This window comes from Gadus morhua, chromosome 21 (genome assembly GCF_902167405.1).
Source record: "Gadus morhua chromosome 21, gadMor3.0, whole genome shotgun sequence".
NCBI classification, from domain to species: Eukaryota; Metazoa; Chordata; class Actinopteri; order Gadiformes; family Gadidae; genus Gadus; species Gadus morhua.
The window spans coordinates 3,743,025-3,767,179 of NC_044068.1; the positions used below are offsets into that span (position 1 = coordinate 3,743,025).

Sequence of the window (24,155 nt, forward strand, 5' to 3'; positions counted from 1 at the left end):
GTACAGCATAGAATTAGTGTGTACATTAAGTGTCAGGACGTACAACATACAATAAAAAGCCTACATTAAGTGCCAGAACGTACAACATGCATTTAAGTGCATGAGAGGGGTGTTTTTGTTCCCCATCATCACTCAACAATAACCAAAAAGCAATCACTACCAACACTTTACCTCACCTTCCAATGCTCGTATGCTTCCAAAATGGCGGCGGCCATGCAGTGTAGCGTGGTGAGATACCTGTAGGGGGAGCCCTCCAGGTCATGGGACCATTTCACCGCATCATTACAGCTTCTCGGTGGGGCCCTGAGCTCTGACCCTCACACATCCTGCCAGGGTGGGGGGGGGCTGTGGCTGTGGCTATGGCAGGGCCACTAAGGACTAGTTCCTGTGGTTCAGAAAAAGGACCCGGGTTCGATTCCCAGTCTCGCATGGGTGAGCTGTTGATGGGCCCAGGATTATTTTGTTTCGGTCTCCCATGTGATTGTTTGTGTTCTATGGCAGCAGCTTTCTAGGGACCCAATGGTACTTTCCAGGGACAAGATTTGATTGTTTTTATGTGTTTTAGACCCTGTTATGAAACCTTGTCGATCCCAGATTTCCTTGTGTAAGCCGGCAGGATTACTATATCCATGTTGTGATTAAAAGGAGAAAAAATCCCCTTTGATATACTTGGCAGTAGGGACTTGAACCTGAAGTCTTCTTCCGTCGCTTAGAAAGATGGAACACAGTTTTCGCACGAACACAGACACACACACACACCCACAAAGCAGTGGGCAGTCCAAAAGATGTGTATGTTTATATACATGCCGTCAGGGTTTAGGAGCTGTCTAATGACAAGCCAGTGAAGACAGCGTTGTTGTTTCCGCAGATGTAAACCCTGACTGTTGAGTGACGCTCACACAGTAAATAGTGCCGATTGTAGTCCCATGCATTCCAGGGCTGTGACATGTGGCCCTGCGGCTTCAACTAAAACACAGAGCAGGTTTACCATACCTGCAAGCTATTGGTGTTTTATTTGAACAACAATGAGCTGCCAATATTCAATCTTAATACTTGTAAATATTGTTGCTTTTCCACTTTGCGCTAATCTCTAGATCTGCCCCCCTCCCCTCTCCAGAGTCCCAACGACTGAAACAACAGCGTATCGTGTTTCATGTTCGATAAACAAACACTTGCCTTGATTTCTCGCTGTGTAAACCCTACTCGGAGTTCATGTGAGTGCTCAATCAAGAACAGATGTTTGGTATCTCTTCAATCTAATACACTGTAGCCCAGAGAGAGAGAGAGACGCATTTCCTGGCACTTTCCAGCACTTTCTCTCTGCGGCGTCCTGATGCACCCGAGCCCCCGCCCATCTGGGACTGATGTGGTCATGGACAAACACGAGCGAAGACGCTAACTCAGTGCGGAGTCTGCTGCAGTTATTTATGCCATATTTTGGTGCAATTGCTCGGCATTCTGGGTAGGAGGAGCAGTTTGAATCTTAACCCACAGTAAGACTTGCTATAGACCGGTGATTCTCATCTGGTCTCGTCCTAGGACTCACATGTGTCATAATCGTTTTTAATTATGACCCAAACATTATTGATTACCAATTTTGCCTGTCGACATTGCCTTCATTTATCATTAAAAACATGGGGTGAAAAATTTGCTGCGCAAATTGGGGCTAAACTCAATGAAACGGTAAGCCTTCGAAACGTGAATTAACGGTGAGAAGTAAGTTGACTCATGAGCTTCTCTGTAAAGATAAAGGTTTGGCCTCTGCGCTGTGACCGCCCTACAGTATATCCACACTGAGGGAGGAGCGGCCCTGCTGAAACCGATCTCTCTCTCTCCTGCGCCGGGTGAGGGAGCGGCGAGAGAGAGAGAAGGATGATCAGGAAACGGACAGGATGAAACGACCTCCACCTTCCTGTCGTACCTTATCCCATGGGGGTACCCCCCTCCCGCCCCCCCCCCCCCCTCCTCATCTCCTCTTCCCCGACAAAACAAAACAACCTCTCCCCTCTCGTTGACTCCACGTCCTCTGGATGACGCTGGGGAAAGAGTGAAAAGGACACGCATCTGAAGTCACGACGTGCGTGACATCGGCCCACTTTCCGTTGGGACAGAGGAACGGTGTCAAAGATGTTTCCCGCAATGTGACAAACCTCGGGCTGTGCCAAAGTCTGCCCCTAGTTCACTTTTTTTCCCCCCCGTTACTTTTTTCACTCCATTCGCCGGTTGCCACATCCTGATTCACCGTGGTGACGTTAAACCTGACTGCCATTCTTCGACCTGCGGTTTACAACCATCAAGACCCCGGTTGGTTTATGTCACGGCATTACAAAGCCCTGGTTTTATGATTGAAATGGGTGTGTTTTTGACCTACTGTTTCTGTACTGCCCGGCTGGATTACTACGATAGAAATCAAAGTCCCCATTGCTTGATCGCTTTACTACCTCTCCTTTTGCTGCGGTTCAGCTCGTATCAAAGCCAGTTTCCCCCTCCTCGGTTTGTCCGTCTTGGCCCGCTTGGCTTCGTATCAAACCCAGGGGAGGCGGATGCTACTTGGTGCTTTGGGAATGGTTTAGTCTTCAAGTGCCCACCACCTGCTGCATTATGCAGGCCGGATCCTCAGGCCAGCTAATGAGTTTAGCTCAGGCCTTTCATGCCCTGTTGCACAAAGGGTTCGTAACGCATGAAGTAATGATTATAGAAAACAAATGACTACAGAATAAACGTAACATCCTAATGAGTATGAGTTAAAAAAAAATGTGAACATAAATTTTAGAAGGATGAGATCCGAGCAGTCTGGACAGTAGTAAAGGTTTTAGAAAACGTCAACAAATGTTATCAGAGCCCCTGTCACACTCGAGCATCCAATAAGAAAAAAAAACTCTGGAAAATCATGTCTGCCGGAAGGTGCCTACATCTTGTATTTTATATATTTTAAGTGTTGAATAACTTTCTACTATCTTGTCAAATATGTCACAGAAATATTGTGCAACACTTGGTCAGAGCTGTTTTAAAAAAAAAAAATAGATTTTGGCCTTTTAACTTGCCCTATTCAATAGGATCAGGTTGCGATTGTACGTTTTTTTTTATCTATTTCAACCGATCTTGTTAGATGGTAACATGATCTTATTAAAACAAGTGAATCTTGGCAGTCCTTGCATGGAACCCATTTTGGAGAACTTTATCCCCCAGTAAAAACATTTGGAGGATTAAGGCCTAAGCAAATCACTGCCATTTAGGAAGCCTCATCATGTTGACCATATTTTACTGCCAAGTACTACACCTTTAACCCGAACCCGGTGTTCATCCAAACAAGCTGTAGTCCACAGGGCTCTACCACTTGAATATTGAGCCTGAGGGCTTTGCAAGGAAGGGAGGCTGAGAAACACAGGAATGTTCGCTTTGTGTCTAAAGGACCCCTTGGCTGTTCATTCTTTGCCCACTTATTTGTGTGTGTGTGTGTGTGTGTGTGTGTGTGTGTGTGTGTGTGTGTGTGTGTGTGTGTGTGTGTGCGTGTGGTTGATGCATTTGTGTGTCTTTTCATATCATTGTTACAGGGTACACCAGTATTTGTCCACGCCGGGCCCTTCGCCAACATCGCCCATGGCAACTCGTCGGTGCTGGCCGACAAGCTGGCTCTCAAGCTGGTGGGACGCGACGGCTTTGTGGGTGAGTTCGTGAAGAATGTCGATTAAAGAATAGAAACGAATGTACATACTGACACGGGCCCCTGGCAAGATGGGGCCAGGGTCTCAGTCTGGGCGTCTTGACACACACAATGGACCCCGAGATATCAAACCCAGTCACACACCATAATGGACCTGTGTCTCCTGCCGTAAACTCTGGTGCACCTCATTTCGCTACTGAAAACCTGTGGTGGTCGCCTGCTTCTTCTGGCCGTGGTTGTAAAACACTCGGGTCCCTGGTTGGGGTTCCAGAGCTAGGCCCTAACTGAGTGACTGTGCTATTTGAACTATTCTGCTATCGATGTGGTTCTAGAACTCTTCTCTACCTGGTTGCAGTGCTAGAGCTCTCCTCTAATTGGAGGTTGTTCTAGAGCTCTCCTCTAATTGGAGGTTGTTCTAGAGCTCTCCTCTAATTGGATTAGGTTCTAGAGCTCTCCTCTAATTGGATTAGGTTCTAGAATTCTCCTCTAATTGGATTAGGTTCTAGAACTCTCCTCTAATTGGAGGTTGGTCTAGAGCTCTCCTCTAATTGGATTAGGTTCTAGAGCTCTCCTCTAATTGGATTAGGTTCTAGAGCTCTCCTCTAATTGGCGGTGGTGCTATACCTCTGTCCCTGGCTGTGGCTGGAGAGCCGACTGTCGATTGGCTCCCGTCTCCAGCTGCCCAGGCCTTCCACCTGGCCGGGCAGGAACTTCCTCGGAAGTGCCTGCAAGATTACACACACAGAGGGGAGGAGGAGGACGAAGGGAGGAAGGAAGCAGATGAATAACTCCTTAAGAGCTCCAGGAATGCCTCGGAGTAAGGCTAATCCCCTCAAGGCGAAGGCCCGCCTGCCCACCCCCTCCTAGCGGTATCGCTCCATCTCTCCCCCCCCCCCCCCCCTCTCTTCATTCACGTCGACCGCCCAGGAATGCGCGGTATGTGTGTGTTTGGAAGAGTTCTGGTTTGAAGAAGTGGTCTTTTGGTTAGGATGTCTCGTGTGTGTGTACTCCCTGGGGCGTGGCATCCTCGTCTCGGTCGTGCCATGTGTTAGACAGAGTGCGTGAGCGATGCGTTTCATATCTGGGTGTTTTTGTACACGGGGACAGAAAAACAAGGAGAGCGGTCGACGCCGCGGTCGAGCGTGGCTTCGCTTCCCCTGTCACTGCGGGGGCTCCGGGGAGGGGCGACGGCGCAGCGTTGGGTTTCACAACACGGGGGAGGATAAACACTGGGGTGGGGGGTGGGGGGAGGGGGGAGGGGGGAGGGGGGAGGGTGGTATGTGCACTGTTGGTTACCTGCCTCTGAGGTATGCAGAGAACCGGCCCTGCCTCCTCTTCCACCTTTGAGCAGCCATGCTGCACGGTTCCTCCCCACCCCCTCTCCCCTCTGTCTCTCTGTCCCTCCCCTCCCCTCTCTCTCTGCTCCTCCCTCCGTCCCTCACCCTATCCCTCCACTGCATCCCTCCCTCCCCTGCCTCCATCCCCTCTCTCCCTCCCCTCAGTCCCTTCACCCCCCCTCTCCTCCCTCCATCTCTCCCCTCTCTCCCTCCCCTCAGTCCTTCCCTCCCTCCCTCCCTCCTGTCCCTCCCCCGCTCCTTGGTAGAGTAATGGCCGCCGGGCCCCGGCTCACCACGACTCTCTGTAATGTTGATCATTCACAGAATCCAAACGATGACCCAGCTCAACGATATTTCATGTTTTCCCTCCGCCTGCGCTGCCGCCTTGTCCAAACACCCTGCGTCCCTGCTCGCCTGAGCCTGTGTACCGCTAAGTCAACGTACCGGGGGCTCGAGTCAATACTCCTTTCCTCGGTCAATGTTACGGTACGGTCGCGGCGCCCGCCGTCGCTGCGGTGTTCGTGTTTGTGTGGCGTTCCCAAACCGCTCGCGGCCACAGAGGACCCTGAACTCTCAGTGAACCCGGACTTCACACACACAGAGAGAGAAAGAGGTGTGTGTGTGTGTGTGTGTGTGTGTGTGTGTGTGTGTGTGTGTGTGTGTGTGTGTGTGTGTGTGTGTGTGTGTGTGTGTGTGTGTGTGTGTGTGTGTGTGTGTGTGTGTGTGTATCTGATGAGTGTGAGAGAGAGTGTGTATCTGATGAGAGAGAGGTGTGTGTGTGTTTGTGTGTGCGCGCGTGCGTATACCACCTCCCTTCCCACTATTGGTGCAGGGTTCTTCAGCTGTGTGTGTGTGTGTGTGTGTGTGTGTGTGACTCCAGAGCTGGAATCCAGCTCTCCAGATTCTACAAATGTTTGAGGAGTAGGGGGGAGAGAGAGAGAGAGAGAGGGGCCGGGGCCCGGCCAGGTTACCCATTAGGGAATGTGTACTCCGTGCCAGATGTGTGAGATTCCTGCATCCTTAACAGGCCGGGCCCGCGATAAGCCCACCTCCCACATCTCCGCGCCTCGCGATAAACGGTCCAGAGCGCTGCGCTTCCCACAGGGCCGTCACCCGAGACTCATACCGCAGCGGGGCTAAAGACGCCCGGAACACCGAGCCAAAGGTGGCTCCGCGGCCCAGAGGTGCAGCCCCACCACCACTGAGGCGGTGGTGGTGGGGCTGCACCTCTGGGCCGCGGAGCCACCTTTGGCTTTGAGGAAGCTTCCCCACGCAAACGACCCCTGGGAACCAGAACTGGGAGGTTCCGGTTCTTTTTTTTTTACTGCGTTTCAGTGATAGTCAGAACACAAGTGGGCGTGTCCACCTAGGGGACCGACGGATAGACGAGCAACGTTTGCTGCGATCAACCGGGTAGGCTAGTGGACCTATTGATCTATGCAGCGTGCGTCTAGGTGGACACGCCCACTTGTGATGTCACTAAAACACAGGAACAAGGTTGAGGTTTTCAAACGGCTCTTAACGGCAAATCCCACTCACCCCTTTAAAAGGCGATGCTCCCCCACTTCCTCCCACACCCCCAATGGGTCGTCTTTGTGGAGGTGTTTCTTAGAAAGGGGGCGAGACTTCCTGTTGTTTTCGCGCGTCGTGCCAGGGAAAGGGTTGGGTGTGTGTGTGTGAGGCGAGGGCAGCGTGCACACGGCCTGGGTTCCACCCTGCTGTGTTATTGTTTGGGCTGGCGGTGGCGCTGACACCAGGACTCTGGCCGATAGTTACCTCTCGACCCCCCCCCCCACCCCACCCCCCTTGGCTGTCCTCCCGGCCCAATGGTCCGAACAATTAAAGCCACACACGCCCCCCCCAAGATAAACACGTAAGCACGTACGCGCGCAAATGCACAGGGAAACGCACAAACACAAACTCGAGCACACACTAACACAGACATACGCACACACACACACACACAATGGGGAAACAAGTGGTTCCCATTAGCACCCGAAGGCCTTTAAGATTCCTCTTTGTTTCATTTGGGAGGGTCGGGGTCATCAAATCAAACACTACCTGACGACGTACCCTCTCATCACATAGTGACTACGTCGGTTCTCTCAAACACACACGGTCGGACTCCATCTTAGCCTTCCCCAACAATGCATCCAATAAGCGCTCTGATAAAGACTGAGACACATTTCACCGGCCAGGCGTCAGTGTCTGTACTGGGAACAGTTGGAGAGACGCGGCAGAGAGCCTAACAAGACCCTCTCATAGCCCTCTGCGGCCAAACGGACGTCTCGGACACATTCCTGGCCTCTCTTCCCCGGCTCCACTTGTTGCTGGCTGATCTAAAACAGGCGCTGTTCTGATCCGGGGCGCCCCGCCCGAACGCGCTCCAAACCGCACACTGCGCCTGGTTCACGTCAACGCCGTCGCTCAGGCCCAGGCCGGGCTCGGCCCCTTTGGACTGCCATCGCCTCGTCTGGCGCTCAGCACGCCCCCCAACCTCTGTTGGTTCACCCTGTACCTTTTTGTAATTTGTTCACCCTATTTTTGATTCCATTATGTCTTGCTCTCTCGCTCTATTTCTCTATCTGTCACTCTCTATCGCTCTCTCTGTCTCTCTCAGTCTCTGTCTCTGTCTTTCTGTCTCTGTCTTCCTCTGTCTCTGTCACTCTCTCTGTCTCTGTCACTCTTGCTCTCTCTTTGTCCCCCCCTCTCTCTCTCTCAGTCTCCCCCTCTCTCTTTCTCGGTCTCTCCCTCTCAGTCTCTCCCTCTCAGTCTCTCCCTCTCCCTCTGTCTCCCCCCCCTCTCTTTCTGTCTCCCCCTCTGTCTCTCTGTCTCTCTCTGTTCCCATATTGGATTCATTTCTCCAATGTTTGTTTGTTTCGCTCTTTTGACGCCATGTGTTGGTCTGTCGTTCACACCATGTTCAGTCTGTGTTTAGTGTTGAGCTTCATGTGTACAAATCTCATTTAAATGTTAATCTCTTAACACAGTATCGAGTTTAACTCGATGCTCGCCTGTCATCAACGTGATACACATTCAACACCGTAAAGTCAAACCATTCATGGTTCCAGTGAATCATCTCGCGTTTGGCATCGCAGCAATTCCACAGTACAAGGAATTTAAACATTGAAAATGAATTAGGGAACCACATGTTATGTGCTTAATATTGTTTTAGCCAAAGACTAATTATACAAATCACTTTGACTTCAAATAAATGTACAGGCCTCATGCTACAGTCAATAGATTAGAAGAACTACGCCCACCAAGAAAACTAAATTGAACCCCCCCCATCAATCACATTCATCAGCACATTAATGTTTCCTGCCCTGCTTCCTGGCATCGTGTCATTATGAGGTCATTACAAACCCTTTTAAGCAGCTGAGATGGCGGGCTGCTCTCCTCTGACGAAGATGCATCCACACGTGCCTCAGTTTGACGTGGACACAAGCCAGGTTTAATTTCCCCTTCATTTCAACCCCCACACATGACAGTACAACAGGCCAGACTGTCACCTCTTCCCCTCGCCCTCAGATCCACATACCCTGTCTCACGGATCAAACTACACCCATAGAGTAGGCTTGCGATGGGGAAGATGATGCCATAACTGGCCTCTTGGTGCTGCAGAGACACAAGGATGGAGATAATGGATACGACATGAATCATGCCAACAATTGAGAAAAGCTAGTTTCGAAATAGAATAGGGTTATGGTTATGCAATGCAAAGTATTCTCATGTTATGAGTGGGGCGGGGGAATCTAGGTTGTTCAGTACCGATCATTGAGAGCATTTGCTCTTGTTTCAGCTTCCTGCTTGCTCAATGTTGTCGTATTGAGCAATTCATTCAACACTAGCTTGTGTATTCAACGTACACAAGCTATTCCCGATGTTCTCCAGGCTTGGCTCTCCGCTCTACTCTGTTCAGGAGGTTGAGGTCTTGAGCAGGCTGTGTCGGAGGCCCTCTGCCTTCTTCGAGGAACTTTGTTTGAACCTTTGACGACCCATAATAAAGTCTGAGCTGATGGAGGGTCTCACTGTAGACCACCTCCACTCAGACGGCTAAACCCGGGACTGTGATGATCTCCGCCCCGGAGCGCATGCCTGTGTTTACAATTCCTTGGTTGCCGTGACGTCAGTCTGGCTCCCAGCGGGAAGTTCGGCCCGTCCGCACGTGATGCCCCTACTTGACATTCCTGCGCACTTGACCCCCGCTCGGGTGGAATTCCGTACAGCCTTTTGTTTCAGGAACGGCCCACTTGACTGCGGTCGTAACCTGCCGTCCGTCTCGCTGAATACGGTGTGTACGTGCACACTCCCGAGTTAACTTTCATTGACTCCATTTTATTGTGCGTACACCTCAAAAAGCGAAGCGATTATTCACACTTAAAACAGGCCGCCAATTCATTCGAAACCAAAGCCGAGATAACCACCAGTAAAAGTCTTTGTTCTGTGTGTCCCCTCGGTGACGGAGACGTTGTTCTGTGTGTCCCCTCGGTGACGGAGGCGTTGTTCTGTGTGTCCCTCTGTGACGGAGACGTTGTTCTGTGTGTCCCTCGGTGACGGAGGCGTTGTTCTGTGTGTCCCTCTGTGACGGAGGCGTTGTTCTGTGTGTCCCTCTGTGACGGAGGCGTTGTTCTGTGTGTCCCTCGGTGACGGAGGCGTTGTTCTGTGTGTCCCTCTGTGACGGAGGCGTTGTTCTGTGTGTCCCTAAGTGACGGAGGCCGGATTCGGAGCCGACATCGGGATGGAGAAGTTCTTCAGCATCAAGTGCCGCGCCTCGGGGCTGCGGCCCAGCGCGGTGGTCCTGGTCGCCACCGTCCGGGCCCTCAAGATGCACGGCGGGGGTCCCAACGTGAGTCCTGGGGGGGTCCCGGGTCAGGCGGGGGTCCTGGAGGCAACACGCAGCAGCACGGTGCTGGAACAGGAAGTAGAAGATTGAAGAACGACCTGGACATCGTTGTGACGCTGATCTCTTGTCTTTTTGTGTTCAGGTCTCTGCAGGGTCACCTCTTCCTAGAGAGTACATCGACGAGGTGAGACACACACACACACGCACACACACCCACACAGACCCTTATATCTTCTCTTATACAACAACCAACATAACAAAGTAATAAAGGGTCTAGTAATAAAGAGTAGTGTGAAAAATCCAACGTCCTGGCGACCAGGATATGGACTCGTTGTCCCCCGTCTTCAGTCCTTCTAGAGAGGAAAACCATCTGGATTTGTCGACCATCGATTACAGGCATCGGCTGCGTCTTGTCTTCCACACACAGGCGTACTCGGACACACACATCCCTGTGGTTAGCAGCAGTGACCTGATTAACGGAGCACATTGAAGCTGTGTGTGTGTGTGTGTGTGTGTGTGTGTGTGTGTGTGTGTGTGTGTGTGTGTGTGTGTGTGTGTGTGTGTGTGTGTGTGTGTGTGTGTGTGTGTGTGTGTGTGTGTGTGTGTGTGTGTGTGTGTCTGGGCTCGTGTCCATATCTGGCATGAATCAGTGGTTTCACAAGCAGGTTCAGCTGAGCAAATAACGAAGCGTGGAGAAGAACAACCACACACACACACACACACACACGTGCACACGTGCGTGCACTACGTTAGGTATAAGTTAATTGTGAGTGGTGTAACCAGAACCAGAAGGACCGAGAGAGAAGGGATCCGGGAAGCCCGTTTATTGGATCTGAACGGCCTGGTTGCTCTGGGCCTGTTGGCTGTGAGAGAGAGAGAGACAGACAGACAGACAGACAGACACACACACACACACAGACACACAGACACACACACACACACACACACACACACACACATAAAGACACACACACACATAAAGACATACACACACACACATAAAGAGACACACACACACACACACACACATAAAGACACACACACACACACACACACATAAAGACACACACACACAGAGACAGACACACACAGACCCACACACTGACGCATACAGAGAAAGAGGCGCGCACAGACACAAACACAGATATACACACACAGAGACAGAGGCACGCACACAGATATACGCAGAGACACACATTCTGACACACACACTTTCTGACACACACACAAACACACACACACAAAAACACACTGTCACACACACACGCACACACTCTGACACACACACGCGCACACACAATGACACACACACGCACACGCACGCGCAGACGCACACTATTGGATTACTGTGGTCAGCAGAAGACCAGCTGCTGGAGAGTGCCGTGTGATTCGCCCCTGGCCCCCCGCCAGGGAGCCCTGCTCAATATTACACGGACGGCAAAGTTATTGGAGAGCAACACGCTTTGCACATGGCGGTCTGTCCGAGCGCCAAGCCCTCTACACAAGCACCGCATCAGAGGAACACGCTCATAACACAGATGGATTAATCATCCGTCCGCAAGCTGCCGGACCCGCCCGTCTCCGCAGCCTTCGAGTAGGCACCGGGTCGTAGACCTTCTGACCAGAGCTCTCCTGCTTCCTATCCCTGGTTTCTCTTCCTGGTTGTTCTCTACCCTACATAGTGTGTACGCACGCATGCGCGCACGCATGCACACACACACACACACACACACACACACACACACACACACACACACACACACACACACACACACACACACACACACACACACACACACACACACACACACACACACACACACACACTTTGACACACTGACACACACAGACACTTTGACAAACACACACACACACTTTGACACACACCAACTTGCACACACTCTTAACTCTTTTTTTTTTTTTATGAGCACTGACATCCTGTTGTGACGGCTACAGGCCTGGGGCCCGCGGCCGATGGGACTCTGCTCAAACACCTTGTCCTGTTTCCGGCTCCTAATGTCTTTTTTTTACGTTCTCTCCTCCTCCTCCTCCTCCTCTCGCTGCAGAACCTGAGCCTGGTGACGGGCGGTTGCCATAGCAACCTGAGGAAGCAGATCGAGATAGCGCACCTGTTCGGTGTGCCTGTGGTGGTGGCGCTCAACGTCTTCAAGTAGGAACTCAAAGAGCCCCCCCGCCAAGACCGACACACAAACACACACCTGGCAGCCAACACCCTTCTGTTGACACCATTGATAAAAAAAAGATAATAATAATTACAGTGGGTCGGGGTCCTACCTCACCTTTGACCTTACCTTGTTTCCTCTCATCGCCTAAAGAATAAATCCATACTCAAACATACACGGCGTTACTCTGGGACGGCTTGGGTCATCTGGGAACCGGAAGGTTGCTAGTTCGATTCCCCCCGGCTCCTCCTAGCTGAGCGTCGGGGTTGTCCCTGAGCAAGACGCCTCAGCCTAACTGCTCCCGGCGATCGGGCTGTCGCCTTGCATGAGCTGACGCCGCTGTCGGTTTGTGAACGGCTGAATGTGAGGCGATGCTATCACAGCGCCTCGAGCGGCCACCGGTTAGAAAAGCGCCGAGTGAATGCATTCACGAGCGTCCTCCCCTGACGTCCGTTCGCAGGACGGACACGGCGGCGGAGATCGCGCTGGTGTGCCGGCTGGCCCTGGAGTGCGGGGCGAGGGCGGCCGTCCCCTGCCACCACTGGGCCCTGGGGGGCCGCGGCTCGGTGGAGCTGGCCCGCGCCGTCAAGGAGGCCAGCGCCGCGCCAAGCCACTTCCAGTTCCTGTACGAAACCGAGGTTGGTGTCTTTATGTGTGTGTGTCTTTATGTGTGTGTGTGTGTGTGTGTGTGTGTGTGTGAATAACCTCTACATGCTTTGACCCTCCCCTTTGCTAAATTGATGATTAAATTTAGCAAACACATTTGTTTTTGACTGCCTTCTCATTCCTAACCATGAGCAAACGACTTCTAATCACCACGTGTGCAGTAGAGTGATTCCATCTACAGGGACGTGGATATTAACGGCATCATAAGGTTGTGAAGCATGACCTAGTGGACGGATGAATTGATGGTCTGGTCAATAAAGTCATACATTTCTAACCCTGGACATGCTCTCATGTAATCCCTGATTACCTATTTACCTAAGCAGTTGTTTTCAATGTAAAAGAAAGTACACTAAGCTATCGAGACTCTAAATCCCCGAAGGCTGGACATCTATCTCTCTATGGAGAGGTCAAGGTGTTCCCGTATTCCATTCACCTTCATTCAATCAACGGATGCTTTGAGTGCCTTTTTATGTACCGCGTTCAGCCGCCATAAGCAGAAGGCATCTTAAAGGCTTTCCTTAAGCGTCTTAAGCGTTCAGACCTGATGCCTTTCCACCGAACACTCCAGACGCCCCTAGGTGCACTCTTCTGACTCTTCCACGCAGCGCACTTAAAGGCTGTTTACCATCGCCTAGTTCCCCTCGGGTTTAGTTTAACGGCAGAGGAACCACAGGCAGCCAAGGTCAACCTCCCCCAGATGAACCAGCGCCCCTGATGGGCGTCCGAGCTGGGGAGGGCGTCTCCTCCTCTTAAACTTGGTCCGGGTCTCCTAACTGCCACTCATTAACTCGCCCCCCCCCCCTCGCCCCTGTGACATCGAGAGCCACTTTTTTACCGCTGCTTCATGGAACGAAAGGATGCATTTTACGCGTTCTTAACCTCAGGATGTGTGGCTCACGGCCTGATGAGATCGTATCAAGGACACGGGTCTGTGGTAGGGGACGGCATGTGTTAACGTGACCTTGTTACCTCGCTGATTATTTAACAGTAAATCTTTGACGGAGTAGTTACAGAAACGCGCGTTGCGTGTGTGCGTGTGTGTGTGTGTGCGTGTGTGTGTGTGTGTTTGTGTGTATACAAACACTCTTTTTTTTAACACAATTGAATCGGTTTACAGTGTGTGTGGCGAAGCTTGTTTCGTTAGTTAGCTCCGGCTAACGCGGGCCGCCACGCCGTGACGGCACAACGTTCTCCCAGCGTCCCACCGGCCGCCCCTGGACTGAGAGTCTTGTCTCGGAGGCTCCGGTGAAACGCGTTGACATGGAGGGGGGGGGGGAGTGTCGAGGGGGGGAGGCTTGACGCGGCCCCCTCTGGTCAGGCGCCCCGGCCCCCTAACGTGTTTAAAGTAATGGCGCCGGCCTGATGACATTAGCATTAGGGGGAGGAAGTGGCGGCGGGCGGTTAGCTGCGCTAAGGGGGTTAAGGAGGGGAACTTCAGGCCGCTAATCGAGTTGGGCGGTCTCGGGCTTCGGAGCAGGAGAGACTGCCGTTGAGATGGGTGTCTCTGTGCTGGCTCACGTATTCAGATTCTGGGTTGGATAGTAATAAATAATGAACATTATTTATTACTATTTTATTGAACGATTACACAAGAGTAAAATTCTTAGGCTTGGATGCTCAACAGTCACATAGCAGCAACCATACAAGATAAAGTAAATAAAGATAAGTAATAATACAATTAAGTTAAATGAATGTTATTTTTACCTTTTTCCTACTTTTGTATGAGGAGAGGATCAGGCTCGTCTTCGGCAGAGCAGTTGTGTCTTCCTGGGTCACTTGTTTCCGTTTGTGTTTTTCTGAGAACCTTTACTTCACTACTTGTAGTTTCGATCCCCAGTTCCTCAAAGCTGAGTGTCGATGTGTCCCTGAGCAAGACCCTTAACCCTAACTGCTCCTGACGAGCTGGCTGTCGCCTTGCGTGGTCGACTCTGCCGTCGGTGGGTCAATGTGTGTGTCAACCGATGTAAGTCGCTTTGGATAAAAGCGTCTGCTAAATGCCCTAATTGTAATTGTAATTGTAGGATGCATGTTATTCCTATTTGCATGACCAGGAGGAGTTAGTGCAGGTGTTAAGGAATACACGAGATAAACCCCACTTTCTTTGGACCACTGCCACTGTTGTTCTGAGCGGCGGCAGCTCAGGAGGTAGAGCGGGTTGACGTGTAACCGGAAGGTTGCTAGTTTGATCCCCGGCTCCTCTTTGCAGTGTCAAAGGGTGTCCCTGAGCAAGACCCCTAATGCTGAATGTGTGTATGAATGGTTGTAAGTCGCTTTGGATAAAAGCGTCTGGCAAACGCCCCTAAATGTAGATGTACGGTTTTGTTGCTATAGTCAACGTTGCCATTGTCCATCGCGTTGTAGTCCAAGCCTAGGATGGAGGATCACAGACGGGTGTGCTCTGCGCCGTAGCGTCTGAACGTCCGTCTGAGGCTGACCTGTCTCCCTGTCTCCCTGTCCCCCGCCCCAGATGCCCATCGTGGAGAAGATCCGGACCATCGCCCAGAAGGTGTACGGCGCCGACGACATCGCCCTGTCCCCGCAGGCGGAGGCCGAGATCCAGACCTACGAGCAGCAGGTGAGGTCGCGACCCCCCCCCCCCCCCCCGCGCCAAACTGACCGACTCTCTGAGGAGTCCCACGGACCATCTGTCTGACGCTGGGGGGGGGCGGAGGGGAGTCAATGGGTTTGACTCCCAGCACAATGGTCCAAGAGGCCTTAACCCTACCTGCTCTTAAAGATTTAAAGGATAAAAGCATTTATGCATTTATTTACGTGTGTGTGTGTGTGTGTGTGTGTGTGTGTGTGTGTGTGTGTGTGTGTGTGTGTGTGTGTGTGTGTGTGTGTGTGTGTGTGTGTGTGTGTGTGTGTGTGTGTGTGTGTGTGTGTGTGTGTGTTAGCCTATGTTTTTGCGTGTGTGTGTGTGTGAGTCTGTCTTTCTGTGTGCGTGTCTGTCTGTCTTTCTGTGTCTGTCTGTGTGTGTGTGTCTGTCTTTCTGTGTGTGTGTGTGTGTGTCTGTCTTTCTGTGTGTGTGTGTGTGTGTGTCTGTCTTTCTGTGTGTGTGTGTGTCTGTCTGTCTTTCTGTGTGCGTGTGTGTCTTTCTGTGTGTGTGTGTGTGTGTGTGTCTGTCTTTCTGTGTGTGTCTATCTTTCTGTGTGTCTGTCTTTCTGTGTTTGTGTGTGTCTGTCTTTCTGTGTGTGTGTGTCTGTCAGATTTTCTGTGTGCGTGTGTGTCTTTCTGTGTGTGTGTGTGTGTGTGTGTGTGTGTGTGTGTGTGTGTGTGTGCCTGTCTTTCTGTGTGTGTCTATCTTTCTGTGTGTGTGTGTGTGTGTGTGTGTGTGTGTGTGTGTGTGTGTGTGTCCCTGTCATTGACCTGTGACCTGCTCTCCTCCACACAGGGCTATCGCTCGCTCCCCATCTGCATGGCCAAGACCCACCTGTCCCTGTCCCACATGCCCGACAAGAAGGGCGCGCCGACAGGCTTCACCCTGCCCATCAGGACCGTCCGGGCCAGCATCGGGGCGGGCTTCATCTACCCGCTCGTGGGCACGGTGGGTCCGCTGGACGGGGGCGGAATCAGAGCCGCAGCCCCAGAGACGCGTCCTCGTCGTGTTTCGGGGGTGTTTTGCCGTAACCGCTGCGTGAGACGCACACTGCGTCGTTTGTTTGAGGTCGTCCGCTGTTCGCCGCGTTGTGTTTGAGACTCCACAGAGAGACCGCACACGGCGAGCCTCCCTCTGTTGCTCCTGGGCCCCCGGCCGTCCATTCCACAACACACACGGGGCTCCTGGAGAACGAGATCAGGGGCGCACCGGAGCCGGAGACACTCTGGAGTTATAGTCTTGTGTTTAAACCCCACTATTCATGCGGTTTCTTCTGCGTGTTAGACAATGAATACAGAGACACTTGAAGGAGCAGGTAGGGGTTTTGACACTGAATGCAGCGACAGTTTATTAATGAGCAATTAGTTAGACAGTAAATGCAGGGACAGTTTGTTGAGGATCAGGGAGGGGTTACACAGTGAGCGGACAGAGGCTTTATTAGCACAAGCAGCTTTATTAAGGCAAGGCAACTTTATTTATATAGCACTTTCCATACACAAGGCAGACTCAAAGTGCTTCACATATAAACATTGTCATACAATAAAATAATAGATAAGTAGAAGAAAAACATCTGCAAAGAAATGGGTAAAATAGAAAGTTAAAAAGGCATTTTAGTATTAAAATAGAAAATAAAGGCAAAGTTAAAAAAGCTTTTTAGAAAGTGCAATGTATTTAAGATTTAGCAGAAAGCTATAGCAAACATAAAAGTCTTCAGTCTTGTTTTAAAGGTGCTCAGAGTTGGGGCAAGTCTTAAATCCTCTGGGAGTTTATTCCAGCTATTTGTTGCATAGTAACTAAATCCTGCTTTCCCATGTTTTGTGTTTAAGTAATAAGTGCAGTAATAAGTGCAGTAATCAATGCTAATCAATGATCTTAATGAATGTAGTATCTTGGTCGTATGAAAAACCCCCTTCATGATGTAGGTATTTATTGGCAAAGTCGCAAAGTTTATACGTGTTAATAAGTTGCACCAATCAGGCGCTTGCGTAACACAACCTTTCCTCGGGGTCCACGCGTGGCCCCTCTCTCGGGCCCCAGCTCCGTGCACACGGGCCTGGCTCTGGCCCAGCCTGAGTCGGGGGTCCCGGGGCCCTGGAAGACGCCCAGAGTCCTGCCTGCAGCGGGGCGGGGGGGGCGACCCAGAACCAGATGCAGGCATGTGGGCCCGCTGGCAGGAAGTGGCTGACTTCCTGCCAACCGCCGGCCCCCTGCTGTTTCACCAGCAGCGCCCCCCCCCCCCCCCCCCCGGGCCCGGGTTTTGAGGGGCGGAGGTGTGGGGCACGGGCCTGCTGGGCCCGGGGGCTGGTGGGGGTGGTGGTGGGGGTGGTGGTGGGGGTGGTGGTGGGGGTGGTGTCTCACTGCCGCCACAGCCCTGCCTTTGATCTGCCGAGGAACCGTGGAGCCACCAGCACGTTCACGACCCCTGAACCCCCCCCCCCTCCCTGCTACCAACCCCCCGACTCTTGACCCAAGGGGACTTCCAACCCCCCCCCACCCCCCCCCCCCCCCTGATGTGTCTCTGAACTCTGGGGCAGGAGGCGTGGTTCGGCACCTGCCCCTGATCCCCAACACTTAACAAAGCTTTTTTCTACTTTGTTAAGAGTTCCATTTTTACTTTCCCGGACACAGCCTGACCATTGTGATGTGTAAACGTGTTTACAATCCGTCACTGGACCGCCTCGCGACCCACGGGTCAACCTGACCTCGCTTTGGGGGGGGGGGGGGGGGGGGATGCTACCGTCCTGCCCTGTGGGGGGGGGGTCTGTGCGGCCCTACCGAGGAACCAGGAAGGGCCTGATGTCATCGGGCAGATATGCGACGGCGGGGAAGGGGTTAGGGGCGGAACAATAGCTCTCTGTGGGAGGCAGGGCCAGCCACACCCCAGGACAGACGGGTCTCGGTTGAACCGCTGCGGTTTCGATTGAAACGCCACGCACACTGACACATGTGGTCGACGGCGGATGTCATGCAACGGTTGATGGCGAGGGAGAGGGGGAGAGAAAGGCAGGCTCTATAGCAAGTTACCGCCTGATGTCATGCATCGGTTGATGGCTTCAATGTCAGAGGGAGAGAGGGGGGGAGGGAGGGAGATAGGGAGGGAGAGGCTCTGCAACAAGACTTCTTATAAAGACCAACATGTTCTCTTTAAGGGAACATCATAATTTGAGAGAGGGAGGGAGGGAGGGAGAGAGGGAGGGAGAGAGAGAGAGAGGGAGAGAGATGTTTTTCTGCATTCTTTTTAATGGGCTAGACCGACGACAACGATGCCAACAATGTCTCTCGACATGCAACGTGACGTGACGTGTATGTATGTGTGTGTTTGTTATATTGCCAAATCAGTCTCGTGTCTCGTCCCTAGATCACGGAAATAGACGAGATCTCGTGATTGAGTTTCGTTGCATAAAATATTGACGACAGCAGAAATCCTATTTATAAAGCTTTTAGTCCATTCCAGTCTATTTTGGTAATAAATTAAGCTCCGTTGACGAAGACTCGTCCTCTCCTTCAGCCTTGAGGAAGGCCAGGACTCCCAGAAGGCCTTCCACAGTTTTTTGGGTTTTGTCCATGTGACAAAGCAACGTTGTGTTTTGGGGTTGGAGGGGGGGGGGGGGGGGGGGGGGGGGGGTACGGAATTTGTGGGCAGAGCGTGGTCCCGTCCTCAGCCGTGGAACGTGAAGTGGTCTGCGGGTTTTCACACGTTCTCCGGGAATGGGGGGGGGGGGGGGGGGGGGAGGGGGGGGGGGGAGGAGAGAAGGGGGACCACAGACGCCGCAAACAGCGCGTCTATTGTAGCGTGTCTCAACCTCCACCACAACCCCCCTCCCTCCTCCTCAAAGTCCTCCGCTGGTATGCTCGGAACAGAAGAGGCGCAACTTGTGTGTCGGCCGTTGACCCGGTGCTGCAGGAGGTCTCAGCCCAGAGTGGTTCAACACGACGGCGGAGCAGCTGAGGCTCTGGAGCCGCTGGGCTGACGAGGGAAGAGAGGTTCTCAGAGGCCTCTCGTTCATCAGTGACGTAGGAACTGCTGTTAAACGACCGCTCTTCTGACCCGAAACAGTTGATGTCCCTTGATGTGCTATGGCCTGCGATTGGTTATCGGTGTCTTCGTAAAGTAAATGACTTTTACGAAGAATCTGCGCGTCGCCATCTGGCTTGGAGTGTCATTGGGCAAATGGACGGCAAGTGTATTATAGAATGGCAAATTGATAGTCTTCTTTGATGAGGAACGTGGGCAGCATTTGACAAGGATGATGATCCATCCATATAAAAAAGAGATAGTGTTAAACTAAACATACGTGCTATTTTAAGTGCATCTTTGAGTCCTCATTACTGTAAAGACGTATGGCTGTTCTCCAGATCCTCTGGTAGGGACGCTATCACTGTTTATTCCCCCAGTACAACAGTGGAACCTTTACCAGTTACATCACTGGATCCAGTTTCCCCATTAGAACAGTGGAACCTTTACCAGTTACATCACTGGTCCATCCTGAATGCTTTATGATAAACACTTTCTCTTGAGTGCTTTCATTCCTTAATGAAGTCGGACCGTGAGTTCATGAGATGATGTCATTGACGCGTTTTTATTTCCGGTACGTTTCATGATGTCATTGCTCTGCCTTAAACACAATATGCGGGATGTGTGACAACCTCCATGAGCTGGCCGCAAGGACAAACCCCGCAGAGCGGGACAATTCAAATATATGCAATGCACTCGGGTAGAGTGCATTCCAAAAAAGCTAACGCTAACACTAGCATTAGTGTTAGCATTACCTTTAGCCTTGGCGTTAGCATAGAGTTAGCATAATTGCTAATGCTAATGCTTGGTCCATATCCTCGTGGGAGTGAGCCAAGTGAACCACAGGAGGAGTCGTCAGGTCCGGAATACATTCCTCGTACAGGCCTCTTCCCCTTAGCCATTCCTCTCTTCTTCTAGTCTTCTTCTTTTAATGACCGAACCGCCTCCTCAGACAGGAAATTGGCCGGTCACTACCTGCCTCCTGCACAAGCCTCCCCACTGATGGGCCTGTAAAACTACCCCTAGATAGGGAGAGGGTGGTGGTGGGGAGAGCCATGGAGGGACTGGTCCATGTTGGGCTCAGAAATGTGCCTCTAACCAACTGTTTATCATGTCTGTGTCGCTGTATTATTTTGTTTTTATTTGCGATTAGTTTTGACCCGATATTGTACGAATAAATCAAGACGACTGCGGTTCTTTTGGCCGCATCGTGAATGAGGGGCAGTTAAATAACAATTAATCCAATTCAACGCACAAACGTCGACATGCACGTAGATCAAGGTAAGAAAATGGCTGCTGAGAGAGAGAGAGAGAGAGAGAGAGAGAGAGAGAAAGGGATAGAGAGAGAGTAAACAGGGTTACACAGTCAACACGTTGATTGTTTGCGTGAGTCTCTGTTCACATGCTCCGCTGTGTCCTCCCCAAACGTAATTACAGGAGAACTGAGAGAAGTCAGTTGACTTGTGTTTGCCTGTCGCTTATCAACGGGCAGTCACATGTTTTCGCCCGCACTCCTTGAGTCCTTTGTGCGTCTGAACGTCGTCTTTAGCGGTGCCGTCGGAGGTAACGGCAGTGTTCAACCTCCCAGCGAAGCTCAGAGCCAACACGTAATCGATGGGTGCTCCTTAAACACTCTTTCCAACTCGAGTCGACTCCGTTCATGTCTGCTCATGACCTCAGCGCCGTTTCCGTCGCTGTCGCTCAAACATGTGTTCAAAACATAATGACGGGCTCTTCCCCTGCTGCGTGTTGTTTCTACCCTGTCCATCGCAGAGTCTCTGTTGTGTCCGTGTGCGAGCGGAGGAGAACAGAGGTGCCATTGATCTGCGGGGCCGGTGAACCCACCGCTTAAAGTGGAGGTTGTCAACACGTGGATCATTAGTCCTACCGCGGCGACTGTTTTAGCCACTCAAAGGATGACTCAAGATGATAATCCTTCTGTACGCAGAGGAGGGGGGGGGGGGGGGGGGGTCGTGTTCGCTGTAACTTAGCCCGGTTTGATACCGCGGCGTCGCGGGGGATTCGGTTTCATAAGCGGCCTTGCGCTGCTCTCGGCAGCTGTGTTGTGGTCTGAGCCGTAAGGAGATCTTTTCGCTGATTGTCCGGATTAGAAATTCTACCTTGTTATTTGCCTCTGTGTTCTGGTGCGTCTCTCTGTGCTACTGAACGTGTCCTGCGACGGGGACGGGGGGGGGGGGGGGTTGAGGTAGAAGGTGTTTAAACACCTGTCGGCGGTGCTGTGTTTCTCTGTGACACCAAAGCCCCTCCTGGCTCTGTTCGTGATGAGGGGAAGCATGCACCAGTACAAATACAAACTTTAGCACGCGAGTGTTGCCCTCTCTCGCAATCCCCATCACGTTGCTCTCCTATAAAACCCATATTCACCGGCGTCGCCACCACTCCCCCAAAAAGGCCCATCCCGTAACCTCATGAAATATTAAGAGACGTGACGGTGGGTCGGCGTGGCAACAGGAACCGCAACGTTCCACTCTACACTCTCGAGTCCCCAGGCTGAAGTGAACGCTGGATACTTTCTCTTTCTTTCGCCACCGTTCTCCTCACACGACCCCCACGGTGAACGTCGACGTGCTCACCATGTCAAGGGGCCGGGCTCATCCAGCCGATACCCTCATCTGCATACAGAATGCTGCGGCAGGCGATTATGCTGCAGCAGCGTTTTAATCTGCGTATTAACATAGCGGGTAAGCCCCGGTCAGTCAAGGAATCTATGGATTGCTGCGTGTCCGATATGTGCAGACGTCAGCCTTTACCTCAAATGTAAGGCATGTATTAATCACTGCTTTATGGAGGCTGTGAGCGTTTTTTTGTCCCTTGACCCCCTTTGGGTTGCACCCCTGTATCCCGCAGAGCAGCCACAACCCCCGCGTCTCTCCTCTTAGATGAGCAGCATCGCTGTACCATGCACAAGTCAGCCCTGACTCACCCGCCTCTCGTCTCCCTCCTCTCTCTTGTCTTTCTTGTCTTTCTCTCCTCTCCTCGCTCTTGTCTCTCTCTTCTCTCCTCTCCTCTCCTCTCCTCTCTCTTGTCTTTCTTGTCTTTCTCTCCTCTCCTCGCTCTTGTCTCTCTCTTCGCTCCTCTCCTCTCTCTTGTCTCTCTCCTCTTCTCTCCTCTTTTGTCTCTCTTCTCTCCCCTACTCTCATCTCCTCTCTCTTGCCTCTCTCCCCCCTCCCCTCTCTCTCTCCCCCCTCAGATGAGCACCATGCCCTGCACACCGACCATAACTTGTCTCACCCCCTCTCTCCCCCCTCCCCTCTCTCTCTCCCCCCTCAGATGAGCACCATGCCGGGCCTGCCCACCCGACCTTGCTTCTACGACATCGACCTTGACCCTGTCACAGAGGAGATCACCGGGCTGTTCTGAGCACGCTCAGACCAGAGGTAATCAGAGAGACAGGTGCGGGGTAGGGCCCGGGGGAGACTGGTGGGGGCGGGGCCCGGGAGTTGTCGTGGGGGTGGGGCCCCAGAGAGACAGGTGGGGGAGGGGCCCCCAACGGAGACAGGCTGTAACTTGTGTGTTCTGGGATCTGTGGATCTTCTCCGCTACATTGGATACTGTTGTTATTTCAATTATTATGGTCCTTCTTTTTGTCTTACATCGGATGTTAATGTTTTTATTAAAATAACTGGAGTTCTGCTTTTGATTATACATTAGTTATTAATATGCGTACATTAGTGTTTTTATTTAGAAAGTCGATACAACTCCTAACTCATACGCCCTCCCTCAGGTCGACAGTATCGTTGTCAGGATCCACAGCCTGAAAGGACAATCAGCCATTATTATGAACCATCGTCTCCTTCAGGGAAGCCTTCTTCTATCAGCGTTACATCAAGTGTTGGTTATCTCCGCACTGCTGTGTGTATGTGTGTGTGTTTGTAATATGCCAAAGTGGGGACCAATGTTCAGGTGGTTTTACCTACCAGCTGTTGAACTCTGTCCAGAGAGAGTTGTTTCGTTTACTTTGTCAAACCATTAAGAATTTAAGCTTAAATGTGTCAAATGTTCTGACTTGAGAGTGAAACCTTTTATATAATCAGTCTTCTATTATTTCTACCAAAAGAAAGCTTGGTGCTTACGTTACACTTAGTAGTGTTAGTATTTATTCACGTGGACCAAATTGCTTTTTTTACGCACAAACGTTGGTGTAGCCTTTTTACCTATCTGACCTATGAGCTGGGCCTCAGCCAACCGTCAACACTAAAGCCAGGGTTGGTACTTGCATTCCCTGCCGCAGCTTAACACGGTACGGCCGAAAATGCATTCAAAGGAAACGCGTCCTCACTGCGGTTGAGGCTGTGAGTCAAAACACCCGCGTCTCAACTACCTTCCCAAAGATACTGAAACAAGTTCTCGTCTGGGGCTGCTGTGCTCCAGCGAAGTTTAAAAACTGTTTTGTTTTTTTGTTCCGTTAAGATGGAAACCTTTTTGTGGACGTTTCCTTTCTGAATAAACATTTCTGTTGTACTCCGACACTGCGGCTGTCTCCTGGTCTTGTTTTCACACCCAGCAGGTGAGGACGGAGAGAGCCCATCTGTTGTTTGGACACATGCGCTCTCCTTCCTGTTGTCTCCGCGCTCGCAGACGGAATAACACTAAACATCGCTCGCTCTGTGGGGAGGAGAGCCACTCATCCCGCTCAGAGCAGCCCACGGGTCAACCGCTCCATATTGATATGAAGATAAACAATATATATATATTTATATATTTTATATACGGGGAATGGTTTTACCTCGCGATTGTAAGTGCTTGGCACTTGGTTCTATGAACATCCTTACTGTACCGACGGCAATATATTGTAGCTTCTCTTCCGACAAATACTTATTAGTC

At 51.6% G+C, this 24,155-nt stretch overlaps 1 protein-coding gene across 1 annotated transcript in view; it reads left to right on the forward strand.

Moving 5' to 3' along the window:
* mthfd1l (methylenetetrahydrofolate dehydrogenase (NADP+ dependent) 1 like) overlaps positions 1–23,800 on the forward strand; it is a 45,809-nt gene extending 22,009 nt beyond the window's left edge. Inside the window, exons 20-28 of the mRNA XM_030345394.1 lie at positions 3,555–3,666; positions 9,711–9,850; positions 9,990–10,031; positions 11,914–12,017; positions 12,491–12,668; positions 15,164–15,271; positions 16,091–16,243; positions 22,602–22,708; positions 23,056–23,800. Of these exons, the coding sequence (XP_030201254.1) occupies positions 3,555–3,666; positions 9,711–9,850; positions 9,990–10,031; positions 11,914–12,017; positions 12,491–12,668; positions 15,164–15,271; positions 16,091–16,243; positions 22,602–22,691 (927 nt within the window). The 3' untranslated portion in view covers positions 22,692–22,708; positions 23,056–23,800. The remainder of the gene's footprint in view (positions 1–3,554; positions 3,667–9,710; positions 9,851–9,989; positions 10,032–11,913; positions 12,018–12,490; positions 12,669–15,163; positions 15,272–16,090; positions 16,244–22,601; positions 22,709–23,055) is intronic.
* The last annotated feature ends 355 nt before the right edge of the window (positions 23,801–24,155 follow it).